The sequence below is a fragment of the Xenopus tropicalis genome, chromosome 5, assembly GCF_000004195.4.
Source record: "Xenopus tropicalis strain Nigerian chromosome 5, UCB_Xtro_10.0, whole genome shotgun sequence".
In the NCBI taxonomy this organism is placed as follows: Eukaryota; Metazoa; Chordata; class Amphibia; order Anura; family Pipidae; genus Xenopus; species Xenopus tropicalis.
In genome coordinates, this window is record NC_030681.2 from 104305206 (window position 1) to 104331416 (window position 26211).

General features: G+C 38.2%; 1 protein-coding gene across 1 annotated transcript; it reads right to left on the bottom strand.

Annotated features, from left to right (window-relative positions):
• Positions 1-3114: 3114 nt before the first annotated feature.
• On the bottom strand, positions 3115-10454 carry tmem207 (transmembrane protein 207). The gene is made up of 4 exons (XM_031902994.1): positions 10318-10454; positions 7568-7602; positions 7425-7469; positions 3115-3709 (listed from the first exon to the last, which is right to left on the bottom strand). Exons 1-4 carry the CDS (start codon positions 10387-10389, stop codon positions 3559-3561), a joined length of 303 nt encoding a protein of 100 aa, XP_031758854.1. The 5' UTR covers positions 10390-10454; the 3' UTR covers positions 3115-3558.
• Positions 10455-26211: the final 15757 nt, after the last annotated feature.

The window sequence follows — 26211 nt, forward strand, 5'->3', positions numbered from 1 at the left end:
AAATTGAACGCGTCGGGGAGGAACAGTCAGTAGCGGGGAGCGCCGGCAAAGGTCGGACTGGGCCGCTGGGGCCAATAGGGCCGGGGCCCACCGGGATTTTTCCCGGTGTCCCGGCGGCCCAGTCCGACCCTGCTCTCATGTGGTTTTAGTATGTGAATGCTCGAGCCCAAAGGCTCAAGCATTTTTAATTCTGCCCCATAGCATTGTGATTGTGATTTTCAATGTGTTCAATATTTTACCCCTAACTATAGTGTAAATGCTTGCAAGGAGGATCCCTTTTTGAATAATGATGATAAATGGGCTTTGTATTGCGGTTGGAGGATGGTAAGTAGTTATATTCCTGGTTTAGCTGTGCTTCTGAGAGTCTTGACCTTTTTCTTTTTAAGTTCACCTATTGTAATTCCAGTAACTCTATGTGACACTGTACTGCATGTATGTGCACTGCTATCTGGAAGCAGGCCACATCCAATAAGAGCCACAGGAGTTCAAGGTGATATGGTTGATGGCTACATGATAATAAAAAGTATACAGGATTCCAGAAGTGGAAGTAATCAGACATGGTGGCTGCTAAGCCTGCTGCACAGCTCTGCACATTAATAGCTGTTATGGTAAGCTTTGAAGTTTACACATGGCCAGCAATGTAGTTAGGAAAGAGCCCTGTGTGGAGGGTCGGGCAGTTAATGTTTAGTTTTCCTTTAAAATATGTCACTTAAAATGTTTGTTAAATGCATTATAAAGATAAACATACATTTGTAAAGAATGAAGCACTCAAACTATAATTTCAGTCACAAGATTAATGGCAGCTTTCTCACCCCACTCCTGATCATTTTGAGCTGGTAACAGGGGAGGATAATGGTGACCCGTGCATTAGAGACCATGGATTTCATTTATCAGGGAGGCACAAGTGCTAAGCAACTGGCCTGCAGGGAGAAGGCAAGGTTAGAGGGGGTGGCAGCTCCCTGTCACAAGAGCCTACTCTGAACCTGTAATTAAGGCACATAGGTATACCTTTACATATTTACTAAGCATGCTAAAGACCTTTATGATTATTTTTGTAATATAGTGTTACTTCTCCCCTAAGCAAATCATATTATCAAATCCACATCAAAGCATTATTAATCCCAATTTGCCCATGATAACAATGTGCTGCGCCTTATTAGATGAGCTGGTCGTTAATCATGCAAATTGTATTTTCAGAACTGAAAACCGTGAAAGATCATGTAATAGTGAGGGCCCATCTTTGAATATAATATCTACATCTGTGGGAAGGATTGGAGCTAAATCTGACTCAACAAATCAAATTTTTTTGCCCAAGTGCAGGTGGGGACCTATAGCTTTTCAGCAAGTAGCACCTTGACTTAATACTGCAAAAAGCATTTTAACATCAACAAATATAATGTAGTTATATTCTGCCCTCAGCGTGGATTTATGCAGTGTGATGACTACATGGTACTGTTATTATTATATTGAAAGAAGGAAATTAAGTGGGAATGGAGAATTGTTTGGTTCATGAGGACACTATAGAAATTGTCATTCCCTTTTTGAGCTTTCTGCATTTTTCTGGATAATAGCATTTATTGTTAATAGATCCCATACCTCTTTCTGTAAAAGCTAGTAACAGATATACAAGTTCATGCTGCAACTAAAAAAGTATAAGCAAAGGAGAAAAAAAATAAAGCTGAAATAGAATTGCTAGGCATGGTACAAGAGAGCTACATTTGTGCTTCAGTTAATAAAGACTTTATATAAGAAATGCAAGTCACCTTGGGTAAAAATTAAGCAAGCCTAAAAACGTTTTTTTCCCTCACTGCCAAATATGTGTTTCAGTTCAGATGGTCAGGTACAAAGTAATGTACCAAAGCCCATTGGAACACTAAGTGCTCTAGTGTAATAATGTGGGAAAAGCCTCTTCTACTCCAAAGCCACCAGAGATTTGTACTCATGTTGAATCCCTTAATACATTTCAAGGATTTGATCTCATCTCTTTTCTTTCTCATCTCCAAGCTCGAGACAAAGGTATTTTATTTGTTGCAGAGATTATGCTATTTTCTGTAGTATAAACGTGATTCTTCTGCCCGTTAACGTGTAAAGCTTGTAAAAATGTAGCTAACTTGCAAAACTAATGTTAAATAAAGGATGTCCATTGAGTACAACAGGTTACTGTAGATTCCCCACTAATAGCATCACACGTGTACTGCCATCAGCTATCAGCACTGCTTTCACAGCTTTAATCACCCTCTCCGTAGTGACATGGCCCAAGCATTCATGGTCATATAGCCCCTCTTTATATAATTGTATCTAAATGGGTGACATGCTGACTTCCAGATTAATTTTTTGGGGTATTTTACAATCTTTGGTGACAATTTTCTCCTGGAAACATGCCATCATATGATCTTCAAATCAAGAGATTGTTCAAAATCTGCTTACCTGTTTCAGATTACAATATACTGACAAGCAGGAAACAATGCAACCTTCCAGAACTGTAAAATGCAAACTGCTATTATATCTTTGCACGGTCAAACAGTACACACAGTAGTTTAGTGGAACAGAGTAGCATTGGATAAAAATCTAGCAGGCCTCACGCAAAGTGCAAAAAAAGTCCGTAACTGGCAATTTTTTGCACTGTATTTAGCTGTGTGCAAACAGCCACAGGCTTCTGCACTCCATTTCAGAGCACAGATACCTGCATCATAATTTACATTGTATATATATATATATATATATATATAACCCCGTACAGTCCGCACTTCCATACACAGTCCACACTCACAAATCACGATGGGTGCTGCACACCAGTGTCCTTCAATCAGGTTTATTAATGGTTTATTTAATAATTGATAACATCAACGTTTCGGACCTGGTCAAGGACCTTATTTAAGATGTCAGTACATACACATTGACATCTTGAATAAAGTCCTAGACCAGGACTGAAACGTTGATATTATCAATTATGAAGTAAACCATTAATAAACCTGATTGAAGGACACTGGTGTGCGCACAATCATTGGGAATGGATATATATATATATATATATATATATATATATATATATATATATATATATACAGTCCAACAAAGCACACCATTCTTGACAAAACAATTGACCCAGGTGCTACCAAAACTGTACTGGAATCACATATCTCATGAAAAAAGGTGCACACTGGGAACCTTCCTTATAAAAAGATAAAAAATACTTTTATTTAAAACATCTAAAAACAGACCAATGTTTCGGTCTCCATTTAAGACCTTTATCAAGACCCCTTGATATATATATTTTCTTGTAAACTGGAAATCCAAATATATCCCAGGTAAGCCTTAGGTATAATGTATCCCTATAATTTTGTTTACATATTTGAATATTCTTACACCTGTAAAAGGCAAAAAGTCTTCATTTGTCTGTCATTAAAAATGATTTTTTCCTTTTCAGTTTTTCCAACATTTGAGCAAAGGACCTGGCTGCCAGCCCCTGAACGGTAATTTGAATTTGTGTTTTTCTGTAACAGCTAAAGTAGCTAAACAACAAATCCACTCAGGAACAGGGTTTCTCTGATTAAATTTTCATTTACCGTATACAGAATCCAAGCTGCTCAAGGTAACCACAGTGACTGTATGTCTAGATGAATATCTTGCGCGTCTCTTTATCCAGCATTGTAGGCAGCAGGAGATCAAACAGCGCAAAATAAAGATTAGCAGCAAAATCAGGAAGACCCTGAAACACAAAAAGCATTTACATAGTGATCTGGTGCAAAAGACTGGGGCTCTTTTTTCGTCCAGACAAGCAATTAAGCACTTAACTATAAGTAAGTCAAACTAAATGAAAGAAAAAACATGTCTGACTGTGAGATTTAGATAAGCTCTAAATAAAAATGTGTTACGGATTTTGCTTTTTACATTTTCTTTCTTATTGATTTTTTTTTTCGCTCTGTTACAGAACAGCTACATTTTGCTGAGCATTGATAGCATCTTTACAAAGCAGAAACAGAAGCACCAGTCCTAATCTCCGCTTCTTTTTTAGGAAATTGTGGGCTCACTGAATCAAAAGGCATGTCTAGAAACGCTTCCCTATATACAGAAGCTGCAGTTGTTTTGTGTAGTCTGTTAAATGATTTGCTATGTTGCAGGTGATTTTACAGGGAGTTGCATTGTTACACTTTCTCATGCAATTGATGGATTATCCAAAGCAGAGCAAGTGAAAAATATCACTCAAGATGTAGGCTTTCTAGTATATTTATAAGTAATACTGTATTCACTAATTCACTATCACATTAGATAGTAAATAATAACACAAGCAAGGATTTTGGAATGATACAACACAATGTATTGGCAAAAGTATTGTTTAGTCATTAAGCACAATACTCTCTCCTAAATTCTGAGGTGATTTATAGGTTCCCCAAGTCCTTGTCTGCCTGAGCTGGGTGCATTTATGCCCCCCCCCCCCCCCACCAGGTATAGGCAACAGCTGGCCCAATCTTACCTCCCACTAAACCCACACCAGCAACAAAACAAGGCATAATTTACACCAGGAAGCCATGCAGAAATGTATAACATTTTTGATACTAAATTAAATTAAGCTATGCTTTTAATACTTTTTACAGATAATAGTGCTTTTATAGGAGTTACCTTTACCAAACTAAGCTCATTGCGTTTCATACACTATTCGGTAATGCTAGCACAAAGTATAACATGTACACTCCTGATTTTTAATCCATTTCTCTATATATGTTTTAGGATTAATGTAATTACATCCTATGCACATACTGAGTAGGCTTTCATACTACAGTAATTATTTTTTTCATTACTTTGAATAAATATACAGTCTTATGCAGTAAAGGATTTTTTTACATTATTCAAGAGAAAATATGTCAACAATAACTGTAGAAGTGCCTGATAATTAACTTGATAAAGGTTTTTCACATTACCTGTCAAACTGTGCTTTTAATGCCAAGTGAAAGACCAATTAATTGCCTAATAAACATAAATATCTCACCTCAAAGAAAAATCCCAGGTCTAGGAATTTTCTCATTAATTTGCTGCCCGGACACTACAGTGAATGTATTAATCGAGCTCACAGTGTTTGATCATGAAAGCATTACATTTCCTTGATCTTACAATCTGAATAAACCGTATCCCGAACAAACAAGATATGATATATGGTTTCATCTGACAAATCAGATTTTGTGAGACCAATTTTAACTCAGTGCAGTAAATGTCAAACTAAATTTATGTGTAAATATGTTGTTATCCAATTTGCTCCCCCCTGCCCCACAACTGTCAGTCTTGGGTCCCCAACTTGACTTGATATTTTAGCTCCAGGCTCCCTATCTATGCATTGTGCTGGTGCAGCCATGTTATCTCTGCATTACACTATGCAACTTCCTCCAGTGTTCCTGCCACCTTTTTCTAGACCCCCCAATTCAGTATGCTATAATGAACAGTCCCTTATAATGCACAGTTCCTCAGTATCCATGCAGTACAGTGAGAACTAAATAAACTCTACTGTACATTCCAAATCCCCTCAATGTCCCTGGAGTAACATTATAAATGCCCTTAATGTCAATGCAGTATACTGAACACACAAACACACACACAGGGGCTGAATGACAAGGGATCCGAATAACCAGCAGCCAGATTACACTGGTTTATGTTTAGAGATTGGCAGAACTAGGATCAACTGTGATTAGGTGAGAAGGAAAGAGTTAAGGCAGGAGAAAGAGAGGGGTCTGGGGGGCGAAGAAAGAGAGGGATGTGATGTCAGAGAAAGAAGCACTCACTTTCTTTTCTTCTGAGAGGTAGAAACATCCCACTCACCCGCCCCCTTTTTGGATATTTTGCAAAATGTCAGGAGTTTCTCTTTTTGTTCTCATATTATCTATTAATAACTGAATGTGGATGTTTTCCTGAATGCATTGTTATATTGTGCTTTCTGTATCTTTATACAGTATAAACTTGAGAGTCAGCAGGGAATGTTTCCTATTGCCAAGGGGGTCAGGAAGGAATTGTTTCCCTCTTGAGGCATAATTGGCACTGGCTTCAGGTTGGATATGTGATAACATATTTAGTTTTATTTGTCACAGCAGCAGTAGGACCTTGCCAGAGTACTGCACAGGTAATTTTAGCAGAGGGAGAAAGGATGTTCTCTCCTGTGACTGCGCGGTGGATTGATAGATACAGACGCTACTACTGCTTGTGCTAGGTGACAGCCTGCTTGGATTTCCTATCATCGAGACACTGCAGATCCAGGACTAGCAGCAGGGCTGCTGCACTGCTCTCATGGTTGGTGATGTGGCTTCTCCACCTTTGTCTCCTGGTGTTTTATTAAGGTATGTAACAAGGGGGTTCAGTGGGGTGCCTCAAGGCGAAGGGTCAATTGAGGAGTCCCCTTGTTATGTGCAACATTGTATTTGCCTTTCCTTAGTACATACAGTGCACATACCACATACATACAGTGGAAGGTTGCAAACTCTGCCTCAGCTATCAAGCCTAGAGCCCTTTTCAGTATAAAATAAACCAAATTAACCTACTCCATAACAATCCTACTCCCATGTTACTTTACTCCAGTTTCCTATCTATATTTTATATTAGAACTAGAATCTATACATTTAATATCTCTAGGGGACATCTGACCACTTCTTTCAAACTAGGTGACATCTGAGTACCAAACAGTTTAGCTAGAAGGAAGAAAGTGCAAAAGTGCTAAGGGCACTGAACAAGCCATTCTATATGCAATGCAGGTTATTGTCACTCCTGGACTGGCAATCTGTGGATCTTGTCAAATGCCATAGGGGCTACTGTAAAATGTCATAGACAGTAACTATTTATTGGGCTGATGGGGGGCTGATTGGGCCTCTTTGTTATGACCAAAAAAAAATCTATCTTAACTATCCTGCTTACAATTAGGACATAGTACCCATAGTACCTTAGTATTCCATAACTACCTTGATGCTTAAGACTCATACATAATGGGCAAAGTAAATGCAACAAGTGAGTGGTTCAAGTACAAATAATAAAACTAGTGCTTTAGCTGACTGACCACACACTGAAAGTGTTGGAATCTTTTGTCTGCCTGCTCTAGGTGTAAAATAAATAACTATAGAACCCATTCCAGAAAGTATGAGTGTGGAATCTGTTGAGCAGTTCCTAGGCTCCTATTATAAACATGTCATAACCGGTATCAAAATGTCCTGCAGGACAATTTTAATTATAAAATCATACATCTTCTAATCTTCCATTCTCATCTAGGAAACATCAGATGAACAGATGAACCCATCCCAAGGATATGCTAATCTTTAATTTCAGACAGATAAGGAGCGGAACAATAAATCACACTTCTGTGATATTACAAAAACTCCAAACCTGCATTCTTCATAAACTATAAGCAGTCTTGTTTGTTATTTAATTAATCTGAAACCCTGATTTATACTCACCATACATACCATACATTAAAGGGCTGTTCGATATACCTGACACATCTAAAAAAAAAAAAATAATAATAATTTTTTTTGTTTGTAACAGTTGTTGAATAATAGAGTTGGATAATAGAGTTGAGTGTTACCAGGAAAATACTTACATTTCATTCTGGTCACATGGGTTGGAGGATGCTGGCTGAAACATATTTAAAGAGATATTCTGATAAAAGGTGTGCATTTGATATTTGTTTATATTGTGTCATGGTGTAATGGGCTTAAGTTTTTTCATGGCTTATTTGCAAGGGGAAGTATTTTTGAAGCCTGGCCCACAGAACCCGGACTCTATTTTGACATTAAAGCAGTTAAAAAACTGAAGATGATTTTGGTCTTCGCTTGTGCCCTTTTTGAGCTTTGTAAATTGGTGGATAGTCACAGCTGTATGGCCATGGTTCCCATAAAACAGTAAGCTTTTTTATGTGTGTGTGCTTTGAAGAGCCCTTTTTATTGCTGAATATAAGTTTATTTTAAGCTGAAAAGAGTGGCCTCTTGATCATTATACATCGCTGAGACAAAGGAGATCTTAGTCCCCACAGGTTCATACGTATTGAACTCTAGCAGTTCTTCTTCAGAAAAAAAACTCGCCCAGTTTTGACATCAGTATTATTAAAATGTTCCATTCCAGTTATTCTGCTGCCCTTGCACATTTGTTCTAGTCCAGTAACATCCATCCAGCTAGTAGCCAAGATGGTACAGCTATGCAAGGAGCAGTCTTACTAAGACCAACAAGAGCACAAAAATAATAATCCTTCAAATGCAAATTTAAAAGAATTTTATTCATTAAATCCAGGCTTTTATATAATGGAGATAAGCGGAATTTGTTGGCTTTTGCAGGCATAAAATTCCCTACATACTGTTATTCATTCTACCTGTTGTATTCTTCTTGTTTACCCCAATAAGTACGAGGAGACAGTTGTCTGGCAGAGCAGCATATATCTTCCCTTCTTATATGATATGCACAATAGCAAAAGTGCCATTTTGTAGTTTAATAGGTTGCAATCATCCATATACATGTTAATATGTAAGGAAGCTAAAGTCAAACATCATTATAAAATTGTACAGATATAGGAAATTGTATCTAGAATGCTCTGGATCTGGGCTTTTCAGGATAAGGAATTTTTTAGTAGTTTGGATCTCCATTCCTTAATTCTGCTAAAAAATCATTTAACCAATAAATAAAAACCTATAGGATTCATTGTATCTTAGAACAAGGTACGGTTTTATAATAACAGAGAAAAAAGGTTATAAAAGGAATGTTTGTGGATAATGGATCATATTCATGTATTTTAAAATCTAATTTTTGGTTGGTTTCTGTCGTGGACACATCCATCAGCCATATTTCAGGTGTAAGGCCTCATCACCTACTAAAGCTGCATATACTATACCCTAAAATGCATTACACATAGGGAAAATTGTTAATAGTGATAAAAAATGACAAATACAGATAGAAAAATATGGTTATATAGAATTCATATACCTGTAAAATACTACAAGGGCCCAACAGTTATTCCAAGTGATATAAATCAAAAGAAGATCTCATTAAATCCAAGTGACCTTCTTTCCGCCATAACACATGTCCCAGTCTGAGGATAACCACTCAGGGAAAGATCTTTACTGAACAAGAGAACAATCCCTTGGCCATCAATCAGATCCCATATGGGTCCCATATGCAGACTAGTCATATCAATCAGATTACATCTGGATCAGTCAGTGCTACCTTAAACCAAAAGTCAGCGAGGGGCAACCTGTGGCTCTTCAGATTGTTATAGTGCAAATCCTTGGAGTCTGAATTTATAGTTCTACAACAACTAGAGAGTCTAAGGTCAAACACTGCTATTGTAAATAAGCCATCTCCAGTTAATGATCAATGTTTGTTAACAACTACGCTGAAATCCCAGAAGAAAAACATAACAAAAAATCAATTATTCTATGTATAGTGAACCTCTCAATCAGTGAACGCCACAAGTTAAAGAAGCCTGCCCCCCACTATCACCTAGAATGTGGTGTTTATGTTATACACATATAAAGAGCTGAAATTCCTACACTACAGGCGCTTTAAATCCTACTTACTCATTACCATCACCGGACGAAAAAAATGTGTTTTTATTATATCCAGCAGTTGTGCAATACCTTGTATAAAATGTAATTGGAAATATTTCCAAGGGAATTCATAAGAGATTCTGTGAAATCTGAAAGCCAGAAGAGAAGTGTAGTACAATAAAATTGGATCAATACAGAGCGAAGTATTGTAGCTGTGTACAAATAACTTTCAATCAAGCGCTCCTTGCAATGTGCAAAATATTTCCTTTTAAAAATGCCCGTAGCAATCCTCTGCCATGGAAATAACTGTGTTTCTTTCCTTTCTGCTTCCCTTCCACTAAATAGCTCTTCTTCTATATAATAACGCGCTTGCTTACTGTGAAGTCTTTCTATATCATGTATGCTTCCATACTGTGACTCCTATTTTTCTGTTGTTGCAGAGGCATTTTGTTTATCATGGGGAGACCCTTAATGCTAATAAATATGAATGCAAGTTTGACCTTAAAAAATAATTTTCTCCAGTAAATTTAGTTTGATAGTCAAGCAACAACCTTTCTGGAGCACTAAATTCTGTTAACCTGTGCCAAAAGAGGGACCTGGTAGGTAGAAAGCCCAGTCAGTCTCTCTCTATATATACAGTGTATATAGAACCATACACATTTAATATTGAAACCATGTACAGGTAAAAAAAAGAACACATAACGGATTAAATGCATTTAAAAATAAATTCGCTTCCAAACATTGCATTTGTTGTAAGTAATAAATTGCCCGTTGATGGCAAAAATGAACATAAAAAAAATAATGATATTATTACCTGCAGAAATGCAAAATAAACCAATCCCGTTAAAGGGTTCAGGAAAGGGGAGCATGCAATTTTCAACCTCATTATGAGTGTAAAAAATCCTATTTAGATTGGAGCTCACAGCTGGTACGTTGGTCTCCTGTGCTTTGAAGTTTGCAGCTCTGGCTGCTGAATTCATTAAGGAGTTTTTCTGTGTGACCAACTGATTATGGATAGCAGCAAGCGCTGGTTTACAGGGTGTTAACACTGAAATGAACATTTGTTTCAAGCCATTAGACACTGAAGCTACATGGAAATGTAAGCTATAAAAATGAACTCTGCTGGTAAAAGAATGAAATCACATATACGTCCCCATTTCCATTTTGTATTTTTGAAAACAGAAACCTCCATCCACATGGTGATTGAAATTAAAATTCAGAGTAGTCAATTTGACATTTATAAAGCTCTTTGGAATATTCTGGTGATTTGAAAAGAGTTACTAGAGATGCCCTAATCTCCACTTGCAGGGTTACTAGATAGATAGGCCTTTTTCCACCCAATTCCAATTTTGCAGATTAAAAACTACTGACTTGGCATTGAGCCAAGTACTGGCCATATATTATATTATTATATATTTATGCATATACAGTATATATCTATGTATATCTGTATATAGCTATATAAATCTGAGTATATCTAATTCTGGGACAGTATCCGTTCTGTGTGTCTGCAACCAGACCGACACAGTGCCTATGAGTGCAGACTCAGGATTGGGCAGAAGCCTGTAGATCAGTGTATAGAGGCAGGCCGAGAACCAGTTCTGTGTGGCACTAGTCATAAAAAAATTAGACTCACTTTCCCCTGAAGGATTGAATGAGAATTTTTCCCTACATGTTTTTTTATAGTTTATTTATATTTGTATTTATTGGATTGTACTGTGTGTATTGCTGTTTTCTTTCTAGGTAATGGACTATAATCATTGCTACAAAAAAAGTACTGGCTAATATGTAATTGTTATAAACACATTGGACTATATGCGATAACGCTTATTGCATGCTTTTTTGCGTTAAAATTGACGCCAAAAAAACTTGCGATACGCCAAAGTATTATCACATGTGTTAAGTCGCATATCGCGTGCATTAAATAGCACGCAACCGCATGCGTTAATTTTACCGCATTGCATTAATTGTCGCGCAGAAATAATACTAACGTATGATTCACACACACTTAGACGTGCTAAATATCGCATTAGTCTGTGCGAAAATTAACATCTACTTGAGGCAGGCGGTAATTATAGAAAAGTACATTAAATGAGCTTTTGGCATCACAATATGGACTTTGCAGTGGGATTTATTCAAGTATGTGTTGGCCCTAGAGTGATGTAGCCTCCAGTTTGCAGGGAAATGGTCATTTTCAAAAAAAGTAATTTTACGAATGTAATGCGGTGTGCTGAATAATTTGTTTTCTTTGTACTAACCATAAACTCATGGAATAGTGACATAACAATAGAGGTCTGCTTCCTTCATTGCTGCATATAAATCTCAGAAGCTCAGTGGCTCCACACCGGCTCACAGGCAGGCGTCGAATGGGGATTTACATGCAAGCGTGTGGGGAGGGCCAAGGGCCAGGTGAGTATGCTACTCTGCGCAGGGCTCCACTCATGTGGGATGTGGGCCTGGTGCAGAGTAGTTATGCCACTGCCATGGATGCTCCCTACCTATTTGGTATACCAATAATTTATAGTGCATTGGGGACAGAGACAGAGAACATGCACAGTAGAGTTGACAATGAAAAAAGAACTAAGCCGTGGCACAAATAGCCCAGGTACACATAGCCCATTCTTGGATATAATTGGTCATAAGTCTAAGTGAACCAGTGATGAAGCTGGTATAAAAAGACAAGCACAAAAGAACAAAAGACCATATTTTGGGGTGTAAGAAAAGTAACAATAATGGTATAGATTGGCCTTAAATTATCAGTATCCTATTGTACTGCAATAGTAAATGGTTGGGTTTCTCTGGGGACATTTTCAGACTCGCATGAAGAGTGTTCCTCTAGTCATCTTGCCTCACCCCTGAAATAACAAGCGCAGTTGACATTAAAGGGAAATAAGGTATAAAATATGATACATAGCCTTTGGTGTTGTCTGGGTATATTAATATAATCTCTAAGTAGTCAAAGTTCAGTTACAGATGAAGAAGAGAAGGTTTCTATGAGTCACAGACTCTTGCAGCCAACATTCAGCCCCTCCAGCTATTGCTGAGCTGCTATACACATAATCTGCTCTCAGATAAACAGAAAGGTGCAGTTCAGCAGCAATTAGATATTTGGAAACAGAATAACCCTGCTTTAGTGGCATTTCTTTTTTCATTGATTTATATATATTTAATTTGTTGTCATTTGGTTTATTTTTACCATATATCACATTTTGATTTATCATAAATGAATCTGTATTGCCTATTAACAGCAATTAGGACACAATTGGCAATTCCTAAGTACAGGAAAGAAAGGCTTGGTGACGCACATCAGCGTATGTTTGAATCAATGCAGGTCTGTGACCTCTCTCTGTACAGCACACAATCCATTTGTACTCAGTTCAGCTTTGGCACTAAATAAGTGAGGCATATGAACATTCATAGCATACCTATAGTCACAAAGACAAGCTCATTACCATGTAAATCCCTGTTTATTCCTGCAGTTACAGTATAATTCAGGCCACAGGACCTTCATATATCAGTAACTAAATCAATATACTTAATATTCTCAGCATCTACATTCTGGAGCCGAAAGAAAAAAAAAAAGAACATTTGCAATGCTAATTTCCTTGGAATATAGCTGTTCAGAAAATGGCTTGAATAATTCTACCTGGCCAGTATTGCCTTTTGTAAAACAAGTGCTACCCCATTGCCTGTGAGGTGAGCCAAGCTGTGTATGTGAATGCCAGCAAAGATGGGTAATGGGATCTGCACTCTTGCCTCTCTTAATGATTAACAAATAACTGAGTTATAAACATAAAAGTATAATACTCCGGGCCCAATCTGGCTAACTCACCTTAACACCCTTGCCCACAACCTAATGTCAAGCTTTTATTGTGAAACTGAAATTATCCCCTACATAGCTATAATCATTTTACTGAAGTTTACATTATATATGAATACATTATTTATACTTATCTTCTACTTTCTAAATACAGATATGTGTCCTATTATCCAGAATGCTCAATTTCCTCATAAGGGGTCTTTCTGTAATTTAGATCTTCATACTCTAGATGTGGCAATACACGTTCAGATTTTAGGCTTCTTCTGACAAACATTCGGATATCAATCGTACATTTATATGTTACAATCTAAAACTAACATTCAGCCCGAAATTGTAGGATAAATCGGCACATGTTCTGAAAATGAAATAGTTGCCAGACACCAATTGTAAGAAAGTGACTTCCATTGTAGGTCCCCCAAGGATATCCTCAGATACACAGATACATGCGCAGATTTTATCGTTATCTGACCAAAATGTTCTACCCTGTCCATTCGACTAAATGACTGATTGCCATGGTACGAAAATTATTTGGATGATAATTCTGAGCCCACACACAGTCCAAAAATCACACGAAACCTTGTTTATGGCCAGTTTAAGTGATACAATCCAGGAACATGTGCTTTATGAGATTAACAGGCCACTACCTAGGAAAAGTTGAACATCACTGGTTTAGGATATCAGTTTCAGACTTTTATAGTGATGCTATTTCTTATAATGCACAGTTCAGAATACTGGGCTCTCATAGTGGTGATTATATAAATAGCTTGTAAACTAGAAGAGCCCAGTGTGTAATTGTTAACGCCTTGTTAGAAGATTGTAGTAATCAGACATGCTGGAATTGATCATTAGAGGGTGGAAGGATGCCCTGTTGCTACAACCAGACTGATAAAAATTGATTAATAATTTTGCTCATTAAATATTCACTCAAGAAACTTGGTGACAAGAGCAAAAATGATATGTCATATAGTTATATAGCATATATTATATCAGTAATAGTTGCTATGCACAGAATGCCTAATATTAGCAGTATATAATATGGAAGTCCATATGCACATTTAAATACATCTAGCACAAGTACCTAGGTAAAGTACTTTACAGAACATTAGCTTGAAGGTCGCGGTTATACGCACACACTGTACAAGGATATAAATGCTTTCCAACACATCTTACTAATTGACAAGCCAGTGTAATAGGAAGCTGAGACAGTAATAATGTTCCTAGAAGATTATGTTCAGAAAATTCTGCCATATATTCATTTGTACAGCCACATGCGCAACAATGGCCTGAAAATCCAGTCAGATGACTAATTGGAGATTACTGCAGCACTGATCAATAAAAACACAATCATAGGGAAGGTAATTAGTAAAATAAAAGACAATGTGCAGATGAAAGCTGTAATGAAGCCAATGATTTTACAATCTACTCATGTTCCTCTGCGCGTGTCTTTCAAGATAGAGCTTTCCCAAATTAATAAAGCACCTCCATATTCACAGGATAGGTTTTTCCTCTGTGCATATACCCTAGTGTTACTGTGAGTTAAACAGCTGCAAAGCAGCCTACAAACGGTTTAAGACTATAGGCCTCAATTATGAGTGGAACAAGCCCCAGATACAAAAATGCACACAAGTTTACATTAAGTCATTCCTAATTCTATTGCACCAATGAGAGGATTGTGCCTGTCAGTGAGAAGAAGGTGCAGCACACAATGTTTATCATATTAATATGCTTTAATAATCAAATGTGATTGTTGTTGTCAAAATAGACATTGATGCCCTACCCGTGTTATGCCCATTTTCTTACAGCTGCTACTGTGTTCAGTTTATTAATTACATTTTCTATTGGATAGCAGCAAGAATTCTGGGAAAAAGGCACAATTGTTGGCAAAAAACACATAGCTGATGGAAATTATTTTTTTTGAACTTTGCTCCTGTTAATAAATAATTAATAATAATATTTTCTCTTTGAGCAACCAGCACCCACATTTATTCCACATGGATCCCAGCACACCAGAGTTATACTCTGTACTTTGCACAATTAGAAATACTGAAAGTGCATAGCTGAGACAGGGGCATAGAACTGCTGCCCAGCAATTACTTTGTATTAAATGTCTCATTTTCAGGGGAGTGGCACATAATTATTGTGAATTTGTTACAACGGAATTTTATATACTGTAAAACACCTGTTACTTGCTCAATATAATATGTCCTTTGCATTTAAAAAAAATATTAAACTCCGAATGGAGACCCAGAGCCAATGTCCTCTCTGCCCTACTACAAACTGACTGAGTTCCCAGACAGCTGCCTAAATGGCACCAGTTCATATCTGTACTCTGCTAGAATATTAAAAAGGGTGTACTGTACTTTCTTAACTGCCTTACTTCAAATTAGAATAATTTAAACATAAAAATAATCAGAACCTTGGTGTTTTCTATTCTATGCTATTCTAAAAATATGTATAGACTGCTGTATACGGTCTATGGAAACAATGGTCTCTAATCAGTAAATGTCCTCTGTTCTTCAGGCGTTTGTGAAGGAGGGGTACAGATGAATGGAATGGCAGTGTTCATGTGTTTTGTGTGCTTGGCACAGGTATAACTAGATTGCATATTGGTGTGGAGAGTGTTGCTCAGAATTAGTTTGCCTCTAATTAGAAGTTATACATTCATTATAAGAAAACAACTTGAGTTAATAATTTATAAGCATGACAAGAAAATTTACAGCTGTTACTTGGAAAAAACAATGTTCCACGTAAACCCTTTGCCTTCATTTTTTGACATTTCCTCCTGTGACCTACCTCTCTATAGGGTCCCTACATGGCTGTACATGAAAGAGCATATGAAAAAGGTTGTCAAAAGATGTCAAGGCAGCCATGTGTGCACACTCAATAAGGTAACCATCATTATTGCTGGTTCTTGGTAACCTTAACAGGGAGTTATTGCTAAATGCTGCAAGGGTCAAGACAAGATAATGAGAGGCTGGCATTTTATTCTCCCAGCTGCACTTTGGATGTAAAGTGTCTATATCCATACCAATCTACAGTATGCCCCACTTGCTGGGGGCAATGATGGGCCTAACGTTCACATTTGCTAACTAGGTGCAAAACTGCACCAATGCAGCTTATCACAGAAACTAATAGAAATCATTTATTTTGTAGTAGGTCAAAATGAATTGTTGATGAGTTACACTGGGGCAGTTAAGCACTTAGGATAGTAATAATAAGTAGTTATTTTAAAGTTTAATGTGAATTGACATTAAGTGTGAGCTGGGCAAGATTTTCTAGTTTAATTGCCAAGATGCATTTACCGTAACACTGATTCATATCTCCCACTAAAACTGGATACAGACAGGTATTGATTGACAAACAGGGCCAAGTGTTTAGGGCCAAACCATGCAATGGTAATTGTTTATATGTGTAATTATGTAATTGTGTAGACTACTGGGCAAATTGGTATTGTGCCTGATCCTCCTATAAAGGCAATTACAGAACTAGCAGACGTGGGGTGTGACCTGACCAATTTGATGAAAAATGCTTGTTGCGGAATCAGTGACCAATATGCCCCTGTGGCCATCACGTGCCTGCTCAGCTTTAATCATGAGAATACCTGCTCAATGTATCCCAGAAACATTTGTCACTTGCAGGTGAGTTATGTACCAGTGCAAAGTGCTTTTGCATGATACAAGCACAAGAATGCTTAAATACAATAGTCATGCCCTTTTTAGGGGATGCACCAAAATCTAGAATTCTATAGGGGATTTGGCAAAAAAAAACTGCAGTTTTTGCTGGAATTGGACAAATCCATATTTTTAAAGCTATGTAAATGGATTTACTCCAGAAGCTTTGTATTTTTCATTGAGATGTCCTGATTCTGCTGAAATTCAGCTATATCTTTTGTAAATGCAATGTAAATTAGAAGCCAACTCAGAAATAATTTCTTTGGTGCATCCCTATAAGGTATATGCAAAAGGGCTCCAAATGCACCAGACACAGCGGCTTGCTTAAAACTCGATTTTTATTACTCCATTTAAAAACAATAGGCTAATGGCCTATGATTAAGTGTACATTTACACGAAACGCGTCAGGCGTATTGTTTTTAAATGGAGTAATAAAAATCGAGTTTTAAACAAGCCGCTGTGTCCGGTGCATTTGGAGCCCTTTTGCATATGCGTGATTTCGCCTTCCCCAGCTACAGGTTCGGGGCTCTGAGAACCTGAACCACTTCTGAACAACGGTGAGTTCTTTGCTATTTAGGATTTCACATTGTGAGAGCTGATATGATGGTGTGGGGAATTTGACCTAGATCAACTGTGAGACAGATACGGGGTTTATACACCCGGATCTCTTTTGTATTTGGTACGTTTTATTTATTTGATTTCCTGACATTTGAGACATTTAGGTTAAATTAATTGAGCCATTTCTAAGTTTAGGTTACTACCATTTCTTAGTTTGTAGTTCATCCCTATAAGGTACCTCTTTCATGCAGTGATCTCTGCATTACTCGTCACAAATAAAGTAGCAATCAAGGGTCACCTATTTTTAACAGGAGTTCTGGAAAACTTACAAATTAGAATTAAAAGGTTTTTTTGCTATTATTGGCACCATTTTGGCATTGTTAACATCAAATTTGTAAGAAAATGGAGATTATCTAGCAAAATTGCCTTATTTAAAATGTAATTTTAATGTTCAGATTATAGAGAATTTGTACTATTTATGAGCATTTTACACCAATTTAACCAGAGCTAGGGTTAGGCAGAATTAGCACATCCCTAGGATGCAACGGTAGAAGGCTGTGTAACTCCTATTTGGCTGTAAAATAGTCAAACCCCAGCTAGGATAGGTTAGAGCATGTGGTACATGTAACTCTCTTAAACAGGATGGGCTTTCGCTAAATGGAAGTAGCCTGTGGTGTAGCACAACTACAACTCACTGTAGCTGGGTGCAGAGTAAAATAGCAAAAATGGACGCCAGAAGCTTCTTGCAGTTGAAACAAATAATAACTGGGTTTATTGTCAGAGACAAATAGCAATGCAGAGTAGATACTCACAATGCAGATACACATGCAATAATAGTAGTACTCTCTGAGGACAACAAAAGAGGATGCACACTGGTTTATCCCACCTCTTTGGGAGACTGGCCAGGGTAAATGCAATGGTCAGCTTGGCACCCCTATGGAAGCAGTCTGGATATATATATATATTTATACAGAAAAAGGCTGAGGCACACACTTATAGGGAATACAACCTGGGTGCAAATCAGAAAAACAATGTAAATAAAAATGTAAAAAATTGGCGATGCACACCAGGAAAATTTCATCAAAAAAAGATACTTATTTTATTTAGATCAACGTTTCGGTCCTCACCCAGGTCCTTTATTAAGATACATATATATATCTCAGTCCTCAGGTTGAATACCTTTAGCTTTAAGAGTCCTACAGTCAACTGTGGATCAACTAAGGGTACTTCCAGCTACTTTCCTTGGTGGAGCCAAAATTGCTCTTGCTTCCTTTCCTCTCTATCTCTACTTTCCACAACAAGAGTACTGGTCCTCGTTCACTGGGTCCCTGTCCCCGACTTCACTAGAGTAGTTGGTGACTCTAGGGCAGTGGTTCTTAACCTTCCTAATGCTGCGACCCTTTAATACAGTTCCTCATGTTGTGGTGACCCCCAACCATAAAATGATTCCTAAGATGATCAGAAATATGTGTTTCCCGATGGTCTTAGGCGACCCCTGTGAAAGGGTCATTCGACCCCCAAAGGGGTCGCGACCCACAGGTTGAGAACCGCTGCTCTAGGGTAAAGTATGGCTTTACTGGGGCCTTGTTGATCCCAGGCTCAGTGTACCTTCACCTGAGACACAGAGGCAGCTAAAGAGGAAGACACACCCTCCTGCTAAACACTCTATGAGAGTGCAAGAGGTGTGGTCAACCCAAATAACCAATAAGTCATAAGGCAAACTTTAAACTAATACTTGGGTCTTTGCCCAGTAACAGCAGAAACTAAGGAAGATGTAGGGTTGAAAGCCATAGGGGCATATTAACCCTATGGGTCCCTAGAGGTGCTAGGCATGTGCCTCTTCTGTCTGCCTACCCATAGTCTACCCATAATCTGGGCCCTTGCCCCCCCCCCACCTCCTGCTCATACATTACCTCCCCATCTCATCACAACCATATGTGTGCTCATTCATTGACTTGGAGTCCCAGCCAGCTTGGCCACTTTTATCATTTCCCTGGTACAAACTTTGCAACTTTTATATGGGTCTACTTTTTTATACAGTGTATCCTGGCATATAAAGGTTTGCTATCAGAAATGTTAGGGCCCCTAAGAGTCAGATCCCCATTTCTAAGCAGCACTTGGCTAGAATTATTCTCTGCCATGCAGCATCCCCTAGTCAGAGCCCAATTGGTGGTCAGGTCCCTAATATGGCTGCAAGAAAAGAAAAACAAAACAGCATTGCTACAGCAGACCAAGCTGTCCCTACCCCTTCCCATGGTAGCTCTATGTATCACCTGTAAAACATGCATGACAGCAGGCCTGTGCAGACTTTGGTATTTAATAATATCAGATAACTTAGGGCCAAGGGCTGTCACATTTTAATGTAATACAGATACTGAATTTTACCTGGCAGTACAGTAAAACATTAGAATACACACTGTCACTCTGTGTAAGTTATTTCTTGGGCAGGTTTGCAGTGCTGTAATATGAAAGAATACTGTTTTATTACTATGCTGTCTGTTGAGCCGCAGTCTAGCCAGCTGCAGCCTGGAAATAATCACAATAATTACATTGTCCTTTTCTTCCTTTGAAATCTGAAATACAATGTAACAACTGGCTGTGAGAATATCTGCAGCAGTAGCCGCACTCCCACGCTTGTGTTTGTGCACATCTTATATAGAGACCGTGCCAAATTCTTGGGCTTTTAAAAGCATTATTAATACGCAAAAACAAATAGAGGCCTGTACCATTACTAAAAACAGCGTGTCCAGAATAATATTCTGCCCATATCAGTAACCACAGGAGGCACTCAGGGACTATCTTTGAACTTTCTGCGATTCCCATTTCCCAAACTGAAACAGTCCTTTCCCCTGTGTCAAAACAAGATAAATATGGCTGCCTGTTTACATGGCATTGGCCCAACACAGCACAGAAAACAGTTTTAATATATAAAGCACTGAGCTAATTGTTACTGCTTTACTTAGACAGTGAATGTGGTATTAAATAATCTGCACATTATCTGCTCTCAAAGCCAATTAGCAGAAGAATGGTTTATTTATTGAACAAGCTAAAAACAGCAAGATATTTACAGAGAGATTTTTGTGGATATGCTAAACTTTACTTTATGAATAGTATAGCTATGGGTTAACAAACAATTTTGCAGGCCATACAGAAATCAATGTACAGCTAGCCCCACATGGGACAATGGTGGGTGCCACCTATTGACAACCCCAGTGTATGAGGCCCTCAGTCCTTCCCTAATGCATATGCACGGCCAGCTTGGGGCTTGTGCGCATCTACATTTTCTAAGTACATGACTAAATGCGTATGTTCAAGACGTGTATAACAATGGCCACAGTATATTTAACAGCAGAATTCTAAGAAAGACATTGCACAATTAGCAGCTAAACAATTGCTTGAATGTGCATTAAGGCTATACCTCATGATACACTAATCATCACTCTGGTTACACTTATGTCCCGGGGCTATGCAGTGTTCCTGTGTAGGCTCTGGCTCCACTGCAGCCTTATAACTTGTATCTTGTATGTACTGTTACTGCCAGGTTACTGGGTTGGTTTTAGGATAAAGTAGAAGGGGCATTTTTCCCTGGGAACCATTAGAAGAAAACATTGTGCTTAAAAGATGAGAGTTATGAAAATATGTATTTTAGATTTTATTTGTATTTGCTATACTCCATTTTTTTCTACTGAAGCCTTGCTGTTGGTAAAGGACCCTCATTTTTTATAAAGCAGGCCTGGCAACAATAACATTTAAAGGGCACCTATCACCCCTATATTGTTTCCCCCACCAGAGGTGCAGGCTAATAGGACCCGTATTACGGTTGGGGGAAACAATAGCCCAACCGGGTAGCCATGTTGGTAGGTGCACATGTGCATAATAAGTGATCTCCCCTGCTTGCTTGCTATGCACATGCGCCTGACTTAGGAGCAGTTAATGTAAATCACCCTCCTACATCACACACATGCGCAGAGTTGCTGCATTTGCTCGCATGTGTGTGCCCCAACATGGCTGCCTGCACCGTGAGGGAGCTCCCAGCGCTGGCAGGGTTATAATTGATGAGAGTTATAATTGGTAAGCATGTTATTAATACATGTTCTTAGTGTACTTTCAATAACATTCCTTTCTGCTGCGCACAACATTCTCACACTGTATGTGTTTTTTTTTACAGTGCCATGAAGGCATCCAGCACTTTACACATGGAGAATATTAAAAATCATGGTACAGGAATAATAAATTCAACAAACAGCAGACACAAGAAAGAATTCCCTGACACAAAGAACTTACAGTCTAATGAATGTGGAGTAAACAGCAAGTGCATTGTAGAGCAACAGAGTTTTACCCAAAGCTTTTTCAGTCCTGGTGATACATATTTTATAATGATCACCCTTATTTATGCCAACAGTAACAGTTATATGGGCAAAGTTTGCCCTGGTTTTATAAACCATAGCAACTAATCATGCGTTTACTTTATTTATTTTTGACTAAGTGCTTCTGGAGAGGAGTTTTACCATGCAGTATACTTACTACAGTGCATAGCTAGGCAAAGACATTATCATTTGTACATCTTCTATAGTAACAATAGTTACTAAATACATGGAGTAGCATCAATGCTTTAATAATGCACCCACTGTGGCAATGGCATAGTCCCTCTGGAATCTGAAGAATAGACCGCTTGTGCAAGGTGCTTTTTTTGTCTCAGTATCTCACACAATTATATCTGAATAGTAACATTGCTGTGTACTAAATCCCAATAACAGTAATTGCTATTTAGCTCTCTAAATTTACATTACAGGATCAATTCTTCAGCCTGCATTAAGCTGGAGTCCTGCCAGGCCAGTCCTAGCAAGCAGGAACGCTGCATTCCCAAATATAAAAGAGAAAATGACTGTTGCTCAGTGATATGTGGCTTAAGCAGGACACAGTAAAAAAGGATTTCTCCATAATGCACATGGACCCATCCATTGAGGTCGGATAAAAAAAAGGCTTAGCCCTAGCCCATGTATTCAGAACTTAATCATCCTTTAGGCTGCAAAGGATGAAACGCTTACTCCCTGAAATATATTTTTTCATGCTGTGCTCACAAGTCATACAAAATTGATAAGATTTACAGAAGGGGTAGAAGAAGAAGACAATTCTGCTGGAATGAAATGTTATTCAAACATGCAGAACTTGGTTTGGAAAATATGGTCAGAAAGATAATGGCATGGTGCTTGGAATATTAAGTAGTCCTATTATATAATTAGAAAATCTTTCATTAATTAGCTCTAATGATCAGCTTCTGCATATTAGTGTGATGGCATTTGGTAGTAATATTGTGGGATTCCACTACTATAAATGCTTTGAAATACTGTAGCTCAATGTCTAAGGGGCTTCTGTGCCCCAATATACACTTCCATGATGTGTTCTCTCACCGCTGTCCATACAGAGCAATGTGCACACACAGATTATGTCCCTCCAATGTGCTTTCCAGAGCATTTCACTTAACCTCAACCTACTAATTCTTTAAAATTATATAAAGAGCCTTTTATTCCAAAAATTAAAACACTCTATATACATTTATAGAATATAGCTGTCTGGCAAGACAAGGATTGCTTGGCAGAAAAAGTCCAAAGCTTTAGTATATACTATACAAATATGTGTTGCCCAGCATCTGTGTGGCAAGAAATCCAAGCAGAATATGCTGGGAACTGTGCAGATTCTGATCAGAATGGTTGGCAACCCCATTTAGCTTATTATTGTTATTGGATCAGAGTAGGAGCTTATTGATATACAGTGCATGGTATTCAAGCTCATAATGCAAGCATATGTGTTTTTGAAAAGAAACGGGTGGGGGTATACAGTATACTGTATGCTTTACTTTGTTCAGCCACAAGGGGTGTATTTATCATGCTGTGTAAAGAATGGAGTGAAGCATTACCAGTGATGTTGCCCAGAGCAATGAATCAGCAATTAGATTTGAACAGTTAGAAAATCATAGCAAAGCATCTGATTGGCTGCTTTGAGTATCATCACTGGCAATGTTTTACTCCACTTTTTACACAGCATGATAAATATACTCCACGGTGTCACTGTTTTTCAATATAGTTGAATGAGGGGGAGTGTTAGGTGAATATGTTAAGTGTGAGTATAAATGAGTTTTCATAAACTTCTTCCTTCTGCAGTCCACTTGTGAGAGGATATCCATTATTCTGTATTTTGGGCAAATAATAAATGCTAGTAAGTGAAAGCCTTAGTCAGTATGTTATGCAATGTGCAATTTGTAAATTGTTGTGTATGGGAATTGATTGTTAATCCTGTCCTGACTGTGTCACCCTCTAGTGTAAACATACCCAGAGTTAGGAAGAAGATCAGCCCAAAGGATTTATGGGTATTTCCCTGGTGTATAAAAAGTAAAAGGAATCCATGTTCTGTCCATTTGGCCTCTACTTGAGAAGGAAGGCAGATATTGTTAGGGGACCCTAAGACATGAGGCCTCAGGAAAGAAGTGGACTAGACCCTGAGGTATGAAGAACACCTTACTGAAAGTCTGAGAATCTGAGAACACCTTACTGAAAGTCTGAGGGGTTGATTCACTAAAGTGCGTTAAAACGAGCGCTATTTATAGCATGCGTTAAAAATGTTATTGCTTCTTATTTTTTGCGGCTTAACGCACGAGTCACTAAAAGGATGCTTGCGTTAATTTAGATGCAATGTTATTTGCGTTATTTAAGTCTCGATGAGCGTTTTTCTTGCATTATTTTCCACGCGTGTGTTAATTCCCACTGCGCACTATATATTTCGCTGCTTGCTATATTAGCACACGATTTAACGCATGTAACCATTACGTTCGTAAAACTACTTTTCTGAAAATTACCATTTCCCTGAAAACTGGAGGATGCATCACTCTGGGGCCAACACATACATAAAATCCCACTGTAAAGTCCATGTTGTGTTGCCAAAAGCTCACGAACCACAATTTTCTTTAAGTACCGCCTGCCCCAAGTAGGTGTTAATCTTCGCACTGACTAATGCGATATTTAGCGTGTTTAACACTTCATATGTGTTTGTGAATCATGCGTTAGTATTATTTCTACGCGCGAATTAACGCATTGCAGTTTAACGCATGCAAAATTACTTTAACAATTGGTCATTATTTATCGTGTCAATTTGAACGCAAAAAACCATACGATAATGCTTATTGACCTTTAGTGAATCAACCCCTGAGAATGGGACCCTGTAAATGAGTTACTATACAACAAAGAAAGTTCACCCAGCACACCCTTACCTCCTCCAACAATTCTTACTCGGTGCACAGCCCAGAGAGTCGGCACTCCCAGCACAGTCCAGCAAAAAATAGCTGACCGGCACAATGAGTGTAATGCATTACACTTGTTGTGCCGGTCAACTATATTTTGCTGGACCCTGTAAATGAGAACTTTAGTTAGTGACAGTGGCATACATAACTGCTGTGGGGGTCTGAAGGGACTTTATAGCTCACCCCCTCCTGCTCTCTAGCAGTGCTCAGAGCTCCTAGGCATCTTTGATATTTTTTTTACTGATGTTTCCGTGAGGCAGAGAGAGACAAGCAGCATTGGGAAAGAAAAAAAGTGTGTGGCATTCTGCTTGTTAAGGTAATGCTTTCAATATGTCCATCTTTGCAGTGCTCTGCAAGTCTGGGATTAATGGAGTGCTCTTTGGCCATTTTTGTAATTATCTTACTGGCATGTTTGAGGTTAATGGAGTGCATATTGCCTACTAGCATATTTGGGGTTCATGGGGTGCTCATTTGCCATTTCTGCAGTGATCCTGCTGGCATAAAATGCAGGTGCCACAGTCACAGTGTCATAGAATGCCTAAGGCCACAATATGTCAAAAATTGTGGAGGCCACTGTGTCTGTCTTTTGGTGCAGGGTTTCTTTTTGTAAAATGGTCAAGGTATTTGGGATTTGGCCAATACACCAACATGAGCACAAATCCCACTACAGTTACGCATTCTTACTGAAAAAGGACCCATCTGCACCTGCACAAAAACCTCTACAAGATTGCACTGAGGCATACCCTGTGGACCTGTGCAATAGAAAATCAGCCCTTATAGTAAAAACAAAGTATCACCTAGCTAAATTAAAATTGGGCACATATGAAATCTGCATCCTGCATGGCCAGATAGCAGTTCATTTAGGTGACTTCTGCCAAATGGGACTGATCTTGGTGCCACCACGAAATCTGAATATAAAAGAATTAGTTAATTAATCATTATCCATCAGTCTTTCAGTTGTTTTTTTTAATTTATTTTCAAAACATAGCAAAATCAGTGTAAGGGTACAGTATCCATTTTTAAAAATAAATGAGTAAGCTTGTTCACCTAGACAACGACAAGCAGATAATGTAGTACACATGTATCATATCAGCATTCATTTATGTTAATTGTTATTGCCAAGGGTTCCGCATTTCTGCATAGTATAGTTTTGATAGTTAATAGTAATCAACCTATAAGCCTGTTTGGTTCCCCTGTGCCCAAGCTGCTGGCTGGGTCAATTCAAAATGATTATGTGGTTGTCCATAGTAAGTGTCCCATAGAAACCAGTCCTCTAAAAAAGGGCAATGAGTGGGTCATGAAGTAGAGCTGTTAGGTGGTACATATTTTATATGTGTTATATCTTGTTAATCAGTTAAGATATGG